At 39.3% G+C, this 12,343-nt stretch overlaps 1 protein-coding gene across 1 annotated transcript in view; it reads right to left on the bottom strand.

The window, feature by feature from the left end:
* Positions 1–3,534: 3,534 nt before the first annotated feature.
* Positions 3,535–12,343, bottom strand: part of DSG2 (desmoglein 2) — a 58,839-nt gene continuing 50,030 nt past the window's right edge. Inside the window, exons 12-15 of the mRNA XM_079109319.1 lie at positions 11,572–11,799; positions 9,806–9,927; positions 7,900–8,235; positions 3,535–6,390 (exon numbers count right to left, since the gene is read on the bottom strand). Of these exons, the coding sequence (XP_078965445.1) occupies positions 5,374–6,390; positions 7,900–8,235; positions 9,806–9,927; positions 11,572–11,799 (1,703 nt within the window). The 3' untranslated portion in view covers positions 3,535–5,373. The remainder of the gene's footprint in view (positions 6,391–7,899; positions 8,236–9,805; positions 9,928–11,571; positions 11,800–12,343) is intronic.

Genomic DNA, 12,343 nt, shown 5'->3' with positions numbered 1-12,343 from the left:
CCTTAGTGTTTCCATGGTTTATTTTTTTTTGATCCTTTCCTGCTCCACCTGCTATCTCTTTATACTCAGTGCATTTCTTGTAAACAGTACATGGGTAGGTCTTGCCTTCTTATTCATTTTGACAAATTGCTTTTGCAGAAAGCACAGGTCTTTGCCTCCCCTCTCTGCTTTCTTGAAGTGTTTACTTTAGAAAACTTGCAACTGTTAGTTCTTCTTTTGTCACTTTGAGATACCCATCTTTAAAAAAACAAATGAGCCTTCCAGTTTTACAACTGGGACTGCCTTTGTGAAGGACCTGAGTTACCTCTTTGAAAGGTAAACTCCCAGGAAGATAGCACCCTTATCTCCCCTTCTCCAAGGTTGCCTGGGTCTAAGTTGCTATTAGCTACCTGTCATTGAGACCAAAGAAGTTTTATTATTTCTTTGGATAAAGCAATTAGCAAACATAATGGTCACCTCAATTACTGAATTTAAGATGAACTATGTATAAAAAATGGTGCTGTCAAATCCTCTTTCTTGCCCTTAATCTTGTGAAAGTGTGTGCTCTGCCTGGTTATTCTTTAGGGCAAGACTTCTCCCATCTTTGCAATTTCTTTATGTATTGCTGCTGCTGATAACAGTTCTGCCTTAATGCTTATCTAATAATAAAACTTTTTTCTTATTTTTCTCTTCTAGCTTTATGAAAGATTTTCTAGATTGGCAGGAGATTTTGTTTTTATATTTCCTCAACGAAAGCAGACAATAAAACAATAAACCCAAGGAGGAACAAAAAGGTCAGCAGCACAGGTCACTTACACAAAAGAAGTCATAGCAGAAAGAGAAGTTGAGAAGCAGATGAGACAAAGAGAAAACAAATATCAAGATGGAAGGTTTAAACTTCCCCTTATGAGTAACTGGGTAAACCGTCCTGCTAAAAGCCAGATGTCAAAATGATTAAGAAGGCAAGACCCACCTAGTGTTGTTTACAAGAAGTGCACTCTGAGCATAAAGATAGCAGGAGGAGCACCAAAGGATTAAAAAGATAAACTGTGAAAACACTAAGCAGGAGAAACCTGATGTGGTTACTCAATTTTAGACAAAGTAGCTCTCAAGACAACAAGATAACCAAAGATAAAAGCAACATTCCATAGTGACAAAAAGGTCAATTCTTCAGGAATGCATAATAATTCTAAATGTTTGTCCCTAGCAACACAAGCTTCATGTTTCAAAATATAGAACTGTAAAGCTAGAATTAAAAATAAGCAAAACTCACAATAGGTGGGAGATTTTAACTTCTCTCAGCAATTAACAAGAGAGGAAGATCTGAACTACAGTAAAATAGTAAAACTAATAGGTTTTGATGTGTTAAAGAAGTGAGATTTGCCAGGCATGGTGGCACAGCCTGTAATCTCAGAGGCTTGAGAGGCTGAGGCAGGAGGTTGGTGAGTTCAAAGCCAGCCTCAGCAACTTAGGGAGGCCCTAGGCAACTTAGGGAGACCCTGTCTCAAAACAAAAAGTGAAAAGGGCTATGGATGTGGCCCAGTGATTAAGCACCCCTAGGTTCAATCCCTGGTATTCCTCCAGGGACTTAATTACCTGATTAATTACCTGAAACATCTCATTTCTAGGTGATGCTAGGCCAGCACCATCTTACTGTATACATTTTGGTATAGTGGGGAGTGGGATGTGATCTACAGAGATCAGCAGAGTTTCCCTCCTGATTCACTGGGGGTGGGGAGGTGCAATCACAGAAATATAACAGGACAGTCTTCAGTTTTCAAGATGTCTTGATATCCCCGTAGAATCTTCTTTGTATTCTTTGTAGTATGGGCATCACAGAAGCCCAGAATGTGCCATCCCCATATGTGCCTTCTTATCATAACGATTATTTTGGGTTGATTGCGACGTTGCAGACACTAGAGAAGTTCTGAAGATAGAATATACATTTCCATTTTGTAAGGGAGATTTACACATATAAAGGAAATGTTCCCTTATAAGAGCGTCTCCTCTGCACCAGAAGAAAAGGGTGACTAAATTCCAAGAGCTCTTGTCAATGGAGAGATGCTGACTTAAATGTGCATATCCAAATTCACCCTTGTTTACTGCATTTTCCTAACAAACTTCCCAAAATTTGGTTCCCTCACCCATGAATTTGGTTCCCTCACACTCCACCCTTTTTAGCCCAAGCTGACACATTGTTAAATTAAATTTGGCCAGGGGCTGCTTCCCTTTTTTGAGTCCCCACATGAAGAACGGCAAGCCAGCTTGGTAGGTAAATAGAAAACTGAAGTTCAGAGTGTACTTTTTAATTTTTTACATTTTTAAATTTTATTTGTTCTAATTAGTTGTATAAGACAGTAGACTGCATCCATACATTTTGATAGACCATACATAGAGTGTAGTCTTGTAACAAATAGCTGAGTTTCAGCCAATCACAGCAGCCAAGTTTCAATGGATTATGGGCTACAACCTGATCAGTCCTTTGTCGAAAGAAGTCAACTGCTGAGATGTAACCAATCAAGCTGCTCTGCAGCTCAGTTCCACTTCCGGTCTGTAAATGATACCTGCCTATGTCGAAGAGTGAACTTCTCTGAACAACTTCTGTTTCAAAGGCTGCTCAATTTCATGAATGGTTCCTTGCTCAATTAAACTGCTTATTCAGTTTTGCTCTAAACAACATCAACCCAAGTTTTAATTACTCCTCGAGTTGCTCATCTGTGAGTTTCTCCTGAGATATACATTATATGTGTTATTAGATTTTTTTCTTTTTAATCTGTTTTGTTAGAGTCCCAGATACATACATACATACATATGTATATATATGTATTTTTCTGTATGTGTGTGTGTATATATATATAGTTTTGTCCTACAGCAGTTTCTGATTTTTTTCCCTTATAAACTATGTAAGTAACCAAGTCAGTTTCTCAAGCATCATGGACAGATTTCATCTCTTCCGGTCAGATGTGTGAGACCTCTCTGGCCAAACACTATGGTTCATTCAGATTTAATTTTTAGGCAGAGTGATCTTTAATTCCTTAGGAATAGGCTACCAGACTTGCTCAAATAAAAATACAATTGTGGTACCTGGTGAAACTTTAGTTTCAGGTAAACTACAGAAACATGTGGTCCCAGACTTAGGATGTTTCAACTTTACCATGGTCTGAAAGCTATTTGCATTTGTTAGAAACTGTACTATACAGTTCAGTGGGCTAGGGGTATTAAAGGCATTTTTGATTTATAGTATTTTCATTAATTTTCAATTAATGATGGGTTTATTGGGACAGAATTCATCATAAATCAAGAAGCATCTGTATTTTTTTAATCACTGGACATACTTACAATAAAAAAATTACCACGAATCTGAAATTAAAATTAAATCATGCTTTTTTGTGTTCCAACCTTCCTAAGGAAAGAAATAATGCTCTTCTAAAGAGGCTGACTGCATTGGCTGTAAGTGGATCTAATTAAATAACAAAGTCTAAGAAACACCTGTCTTTAGGGTGTGCTCTCCTCTAAAAAACATAATATACAAGAATATAGAAGACATGGAGAAAGTTCCCTCTAAAGGCAGTCTTTTTTATTTAAATATTTTATGATGACACACATACAAATCTCCCAAGGAACCGAAGCAAAAAATAATGCAAAGTACCTTTTTAGGAACAAAGAAATCCATTTAGAACATATGGTTATGTTATGTACACATGACAGGTTTGGTTTCTAAGCCTGCCCCACGAGGCCAAAGATGAAGTTTTGTTTGTTCCAGGTACATAGGTCATATCTACATTTTCACAAGGCAGTGATACTCCTACTGCATATTTGACAAAATATAACTGAGACTAGAATGAAAAAAAAAAAATAAAAATTACCAACTAGAGAGAAAATGATTCTTAATCATGGAAGAAGAGTGGCCTCCATATTAGCTACAGCTTATGATCTCTAAAACATTTGCCCTTTCTATACACAGTAGGTGGAGCACACTGTATAATTCCTTTTGTAATACAATTCAAGTAAACGATATTTTAAAAAATGCCCTATACAACATTTCATTTCTGGGGTTGAGGGTAAAACTTGACAGTATAGCATTTGCTTAATGTATGTGAGGCCCAGCACAGTCAAAAGAAAAAGTTTCATTTTTCTAGCAAAATATCTTAAAAGTCAAGAAATTAGTCGTGAAAAGTTAAAAAAATTGCTTTGTTATTGGAAATAGTTATATAAATTATTACTAATATGTACATATATTTTGAAACATTATTATTTCTAGGAGCAATAAAATACAATGTAGGAGCCAAACAACCCAAATCAGGTCAATTATTATTATTATTATTATTATTAATTATTATTTTCAAATGTAATATTTACTACTCATGTACTAAGTTATGACCAGTCAATGGACTTTTGGAAATCAGAATTAAATTACAATTTGAAATTCATAGTTATAGGAACATGGGGTCTTTTGGGCATGATATTTTGGGCAGCTGAACATAAAAGAGAATGGTTTGTAAAATTCATTTTAATTCCACAAATATTGGTGTCCATGTTAGGCACTGAGGATATAAGGCCGTGAAACAGGCACCATTCCTACCACAGTAGCTGGTTAGTTTAGCTGCACTAAATTGTAGCTGGTAAGAAAATAATATATCCTGAGTTCCCCACCCCCCAGCATTTCAATACTATAATAACTAAAATTATTGTATATTTATAAATTTTGTCCTAGATTATTTAACTGAATTTGATGCATTCAAAAATTTCATGACTGCTGAGAGATAAGAAGACACAATGCCATTTTTTAAGACCATAATATATCTGTGCAGGCATATCATGTGCACAGAAACACATAACGACATGTGTTCTACCAGTATTCTAAAATTTCAACAATCGCACACAATTTAAAGGGTTCCAGTCATAAAGAAAACCAACAAAATTGGTGGCCCAGACTGTATTTTTGGAAAAAGGAGTTGCCAATAATCTGAAAGGTGCAGTAATGAACAGACTACAGAATGCATGTTACAAGTTGTTACGGTAGGCAGAGACCCAGTTGGTTTCCTGGGTCTGCTGGACGGCTGATGAACTGGATACTTCATGTTAATTTGGTAAATTCTCGGAAGTCACATTTACACTGTTTTATTTTACAAATATTGTTGGTATAACTCACAAAAGGCACTTCAGAAACGGCATCATCACTATGTCCTCTGTAAATCACAGGGCATTTCTGAAATGTACCCACGAAAGCAGAGTCAGGGTATTCCTTTGCCCATCAGTGACAGAGAAAAACTTTAAGTTCTATGCATATATGTCTCTGCATGTCTGAAAGGCTTTCGAAAGACCAGGGACATGGAAACCATACAACCAGTCCCTGCTGGCTAAGCTCTGGGCCAGTTTGTGGCGGGCTGCTGTTTAAGAGTATGAATGCTGCACTGTGCTATGCTTGGTGACCCTGGTGGAAGATGTGGTTATGGTAGAATTAGAATGACCAGTTTCCTCTAAACCAAAATCTGGCAGAGGGCCAGAGACTCCTGCTCCAGAAACCACGATATTTCTGGCCTTCACAGAGGTTTCAATGGGAATTTGGTAACTGGATTGCAGAGTAGAAGCAGGTGTTAGCACTCTTTCGGTCACTGTCACCTTCTGTCCTACTGCCATGTTGGGCATGGCCAGAGTGGGCTGCACCCCTGAGCTGGGGGCAAGGACTCTCTCCCTCTCCCTCACCATAACATAATGTGCATCTTGCAGATGCTGGGTGCCTTCCAGAGGATTAGGGACACCTCCATTAGGCTGAATTACCCTTTCAGTTACCATGACACTACCTTCATTAGCATAATGCTGATCCACCAAGGTGGGAGCTGGAGCATACACCCTCTCCGTCACAATGAGATTCTGTGGCTGTCTAGGACCCAAGATCACAGTGTTTGGTGGTACAGAGGAACCTGTGGCATAGGACGTTTCTGTCATTATGATATTCCCAGCTGGTTCAGCAAAAGGTGGTGCTACCTTTTGACCCTGTCTGGAAGATACAGATCTTTCAGTGACTATTTCCTGAGTTACTTTTTCTGTATTTGCTTCATGCATTAGTTTCGGAACTTGAAAGCTGCTGCCAGAGGAGTAGGAAGTCTCTGAGTTCACCACCGTTTGGTCATAGCGTGACTGTGGAACTGTGTTCACACTTGTTTCTTTGACAGGCTTTTGCCTCTGCTCAATTTCCATATCCATATCTATTTTTTGATCCAAGCAAACTTCAGCGAGTGTCTTGAATTTAAGTCCCAAATCATCTAAGAAGCGGTCATCTAGCTCTCCTTCGATAAAACTGCAACAGCCAATGGAGTCATGGAGAGATTCTGTTTCTTCCTGAGAATAAACCAGAAGGCAGTCCTTGGCAGTGTGAATGTCATCTTCCTCAGTGTAGGAGGCCGCTTTCTAAAATGGATATAAAAATAGAGACAAGTCATCAGCGATGACTAAATTTCTGTCCATAATGCAAAATCTGAGTCTGATTATAAAGGAAACATCACAGAAACACAAACATCAGAGTACACAGTTCCAACTGTATACTAACTGCTCTCTCTCTCTCTCTCTCTCTCTCTCTCTTTTTCTTTTACCCATGGGTTATTTGGAAATGTGTGGCTTACAAATATTTGGATATATTTTATACAATGCTTTGTTATTATCATTGGTTTGTGATTGCCAAGGTACCCTGCATGACTGCAAGTCTATTAAACCTATTAAATTATATTTTGTCATAAAATAGAGTCTCTACATCAAAAGGGATGTGTATTCTGCTTTTGTGTCATTGGGTATTCTACTGATGCCAAGTAGCTCTGGCCAGTTGATAATGGTATTAGGTTTTCTATATCCTAGAATGGTATTAGGTTTTCTATATCCTAGGGTCTCACGCATACTAGGCCAATGCTTTACCATGGAGTGACATCCCAGCCCTTCCGTGTTGATTTTGTTGACTTGTTTCTTCAATTACTGACAGAATAGGTTGAACTCTCCAGCTATAATTATGGACTAGTCTGTTTCTCTTTTGGTTCTATCAGGTTTTGAATTTCTGTTATTAGGTACTGACATATTTTAGGGGTATTAGGCCTCCAGATGAACTTATCCATTTTCTTTTTTTTTTTTCTCCTCCCTTTCCCCTGACCCCCCACTTTCCATAAAGAAATAAATATCCCTGATAGTTCTTAGTAATGGAATGTGTTCTGAAATACCCTTTGTCTTGAACATTTTTATCTTTAGTCCTGCTTCTAATTCCTAATTCCAGGCATGAGCTTGCTTAATGCATTTGATCATCTTTGCTATAACTTTCCTTATCATTTTCTATGAATTCCCCTAACAGTAAAGCAAAGTACTATTTGCCAGCAGGTTAAATCAGAGTGGACTTAATAGCTTGTATTTTTTTAGATCATGTATTCTCTGGCCCTCCCTCCTGAGCTCAGGCAGAGGGGCTGTGCTTTCTGACCCACTGACATTTGGTGTGACCATATGACTTGCTTTGACCAATGAAATGTAAGTGTAAAGAAAGCTGAAGGCTTTATGTTGTCATAGCCTGGTTCTACCATTGCTCTTTTCCTTATGTCACAAGGATGGCAGCTTCCCAGGTACAATCTGCTCTCTCAGCACACACCTTGGAATGAAAAGAACATGAAGCAGAGCAGAGCCAACCTGACTGGCCAAGACATGAACAAAAGTGAGAAAAAAGTCTTCATGAGAACTTAGATGATGTGGGATCATTTGTTATCACAGCATAATTTAGCTAATACTGACTAATTCAATGAGTATCATTTCTCTTATTGCCTATAAACATGACCTATAAACAACAAACAGAAAAAACCCCAAAGTCCCATTTGTATCCAAGGCAATGAGTACCCTAAAACCATATTCCCATCTTAATTTTTTTTCCTATACATAAAAACCCATCCTTACCTCAGTGAAATAATTTCTTAAGAATTCCTCATTCACTGCAACAGCAGCTGCTCGAGCTCCAGCCATGTCTCTGGAAGCCCCTGTGGCTCTTGTGGTCCTTATGGTTTCAGCACCCACCATGCCTCCTGATGTCCCCATAAACTGGGTTGCCCCGCCAGAAAGGAGGCTTCTATGTTCTTCCCATCTTCCATCTGCCTCAGACAAATCATGCTGCACTTTGGTGAAAGAAGCAGAACTACTTCCTTTCATGGTGGCTTCCTTGGCTATTGTACCTCCTATTCCATTTCTTACTGCTGAATTCTCCCCATGATCCACTGCCAGAAGGGTTGGTACCACCTGTGAGCAAATACAGTTGAGAACTGAGTCAGAAGGATGGAGGGTCCATATGGTTGGCATCAGAAGCATCTGAACTACGCGGGCATAAGAAGGGATAAGCTATTTCCCTAGAGGTTAATCAAGAAAAACATTTTGGGTTAAGTAATTTCTACTTGAGTCTTTATTTTTTTGAGATAATGCCTATTATCTTCCTCATTTTATCTAATTTTTTTTCTATCTGAGTCTTATAGATATCTCCATTTTTACCTTCTTTATTTCATAGGTGATTATAATCCAAGGAGGAAATAAAACCCAAACTTTCTTGTATGGTCTCATCTTACTTATCAACTAGCATCAATGACATTTCCATTTTCTTCTTGGGTTTGATGATTTCTGCTGTGGTTACAGAACCCTTACTTTTATTTTTAGCCTCTTTATTTCCAAGCCTCTGCTGCTACTAGGCATAGCCACCTGAGATCTGGTCAATGTGAGTCAAGTTGAAATGGTGTAGGCAACTTCTGGAAAAACATTTATAGATGGACTCTTTACTCTTCTCTCACATGCTAGTTAGAACATGAGCACAGTAGCTAGTGTCTGGAACATGAGGGCAGTATGGCAATGGAACTCATCCATGGAGGGGCAACAAGAAAGGAGACACCGGGGCTACATGCTGGAGGATTATCATGTTGATCCTGACCTACCCACATTTATGTCTAAGCAATTGTTATTTGAATTCACTAAACATTGACATGGATTCTGAATCATACTCAGTTGGAAAGAGTGCTCATGGCAGATGCAGAGAGACCCAGGGTGAAGATGCAATAGAGAGATGAAAGAGATGGCTATTAAATAAATAGGAAAGGGGACCTCACAGCATTTTACAACTGTCACAGGGGTTGGAGGTTTACCTCTGTGTCAGCTGTATGTGTGGAGGGGAATGGAAGCAGAGCAGTTTCTGGTTGAGAAAGATTGCCCATTTAATACTGGGACACTGTTCCACATACTCTGGTTCACTGCCTGACACATGGTCTACATTCTTATTAACACAGGATACATTGTGGCGTAGTAAAACCGCCTCAACTCTGCCCTGGCAATCAACATAAAGTATGTTGTCATTTGAACTCTAACAAAGCCATGCGTGTGAAATCTTTAGTGAAAACAAACCACTCTTGTACTCTCACACCACAATGACCAACACAAACTTCTGTGACCTCAGAAGATGGGGAGCCATCTTGGGAAGCAAGCAAGTCATCAATTCTGCAACAGGCACCAGCTGGGTGTCCTCTATGTCAATATAATTCTGCCACTATCTACTTGGAGATAGTGTTAGATCTCACAGGTTGAGGGTAGTTCCCAAGACCACCCAGCCCCCACTGCCCCTTTCATATGGGGCAAGATGCTACTACTTTGGAGATGCCAAGGATTTTAGGAGTTGTATGCCAGGGACTGGGGATGAATACCAAACATATATTTTATAATATTACAACAACATTATTCTCATGACCAAAAATGTTAGAAACACTCTCCGCAATCCGAGGCCCCTTTAAAATCAAAAAAGATGACAAGGTGCATCAGTATCTGATGAACTGACCTTGTCCTCAGGTGGCGCTCCTTCATTATTCCAAGGGTGTAGCATCTCTATAGTCCCAGGTATGGGCGTAAACCCTTTGGCGCCCTCTCCACAATGGCACACCAGCAGCAGAAGTGGCACAACTGTGCAGAAGCAAAACAGAGTAGAGGTCAACCCTGATGATTTCTAAGTTTAAATTGCACAATTTTGGAATTTGCATATCACTTCTAAAAGTTCAGTCTTCACTTGCTTATAGCACGATTTTTCTTTCCTTCACTCTGATTCAACCTCTCCAAGCTTGTTTTGGGTGAGTCACACCAAAGCCTGAGGTAGAAGGAGGGAGTCATATACTCTAAGCCTGTTCATTATAAGAGGCTGGTGGTGGTTATGGCAGGGGGCGGGGTGGGGGGATGATAGTAAGACTGGAAGAGGCAGTATTCAAAGCAGCAAAACCAATTTAAAGATGCAAAAAACTTTAAACCACTGTCCAAAACTTTTTGTGTGTAAATTTATTGTTCAAAAAGTATGTATTAAAAAGGTCTTAAGAGTGGAAAAATTTTAGTATAAAAATTTTTGAATGCTGAAGCTGCTGTAATACTTTAACAGAGAATTTTGTACAAGGCATGATTGTCTGAGGTCTCCATTAACCTCCAAATCACCTAAGAACTATTTTCTAAAATGATTCTACATTAAAGCGTGTGTATATATATGCACACACACACATTTTATCTAGATTTTGATACAATTCCAGAGCTCTGCCCTTAACTTTTATTCTACCTCTAGAAGGAAGCAAAGACCAATTGGTGCTGGCCCCCTGGTCAATGCAGTATAGAATTAACCACGTCAGCAAGCGGTGTGGTCTGCAATAAAACCACATGAGTTTTACTTGGTTTTATTGTCACTCCCATTTGGCAGTCTGATGAACTGAATACTTCCTGGATTCCTTCTCCTATAAAATAATTGACAGTAATAACTAAGACTATAGCTACTATGCCTAATATAGGATGGAAATCAACCAATGGTGATTCAAGAGTTTCAGTACATTTGATAAATAATGAGTATCTGTCATGTGTCAAGTGCCACATTAGGCTCCAGAGAATCTGCGATGAGAGGCAGTACAAGGAATCCTGTAAAGCATGCAGTCCCAGCTCCAGGACCTATCTACAGATTTTGAAAACTGAGACAAGTCACTTATCCTTATGTGTCTGTATTTGTAATTACCCATATAATGAAGATAATGGGATAAAGGTACACTGTAAATAACTGTTGATCTGTGCATTCAATTGGGCATCGGCTAATGGCTTTCTCAGGTTCCTCCTCTCTCTGAAATAGCCCTGACTGCCTTGGAGCTGGTGCTCTGCCCAAGTTCAGAGGTCAAATGGAATAGGACTCCATGACCCTAGTCTGCAGTCCTTTAGTCTTTCATGAAAGGAAACCCAAGGTCTTTGGAGGATGGACGGAGCAGGCAGACCTGGTTGAGAACAGCTTGTCATTGTTGGTATGCACAGAAGCATTCAGTGGTCTGGCTATCACCGTGCTGGTGAAGAAGCAAGCTAAGCAGAGGCTATCGAGGGAGGCGGAGCTCTTGGCAAGTTAAGTCTGAAAAGAGTCCTGCAAAAAATTTTGGTGAATTTATCAATCACCAGTGCTTGTTTCCCTATTCACCCTGAAAAGTGTTCTAGCGTGGTTGAAGAACACTTGTAAAGACATTAATGACTATCATAGGAACAAATCACTAGTGGGCACTCAAATTACCAATAGAGGTAAGAGTGGCTGTTAAGGCTTACGTAGCAAGAGCAGTAGGGCCAAAATCATGAGCGCCACTGCTGCGGGTCCCAGGCCCACATAGGAGTCATGCTGGGCATCCACGCAGCCGCTGCCTCGAAGGCACTCACAAACCGTGAGCTTAAGGATCTGCTTCTCAGGGCAACTCAAGCCTTGACTGTCGGAAATCAGGAACTGGATTTCACTCCTCCCGAGCTTCTGTTCACTCTGTTGCAGCAGCACACTGGTACCTTCAAGGGTAAGAGGCAGGGAGAAACAGGAGTGAGTGATTACCAAGCGAAGGGAGAAATTAAATCACCAAAAGAATGTTCTTTATTTAGCTCCACTTAGAAACTTTATTTTTCCTTAACTTCCCATTGAATGTGTGCTGTGAGCGCATTAAAATCTGTCCATAGTCCTCCAATACAGACCTTTTATAATGTCCTACAGGTCTCTGTCCTTTTTTCTCTCTCTTTTGATCCTGGGTCCAATCAAGGCTAACACGTGCATTTAGTTATTACTTTAGTCCCTACTTATCTGGATTTTTCCCACTCTCTCTTTGGCTTTTCAAGACCTTGAAATATTTAAAGGCCACTTATTTCAAAGAATAGTCCAGTTTGAATTTCTCTGGTCATTTCCTTATGATATTTCCTTATGATTCAGGTTATGTTTTTAGCAAGAATATGTATAACACTGGAAGTGTTGTAGAATACCTTTTTTTTTTTTTTTTAAGAATATGTCTGGTGATTATTTAAAAATTTTTTCACACAAAAATAATGACCAATTTCCCACGTT

The sequence above is a fragment of the Sciurus vulgaris genome (genome assembly GCF_902686455.1).
Source record: "Sciurus vulgaris genome assembly, chromosome: 13".
NCBI classification, from domain to species: Eukaryota; Metazoa; Chordata; class Mammalia; order Rodentia; family Sciuridae; genus Sciurus; species Sciurus vulgaris.
The sequence above is the reverse complement of the archived record's forward strand: the minus strand, read 5'-3'. Positions and strand labels throughout refer to the sequence as shown.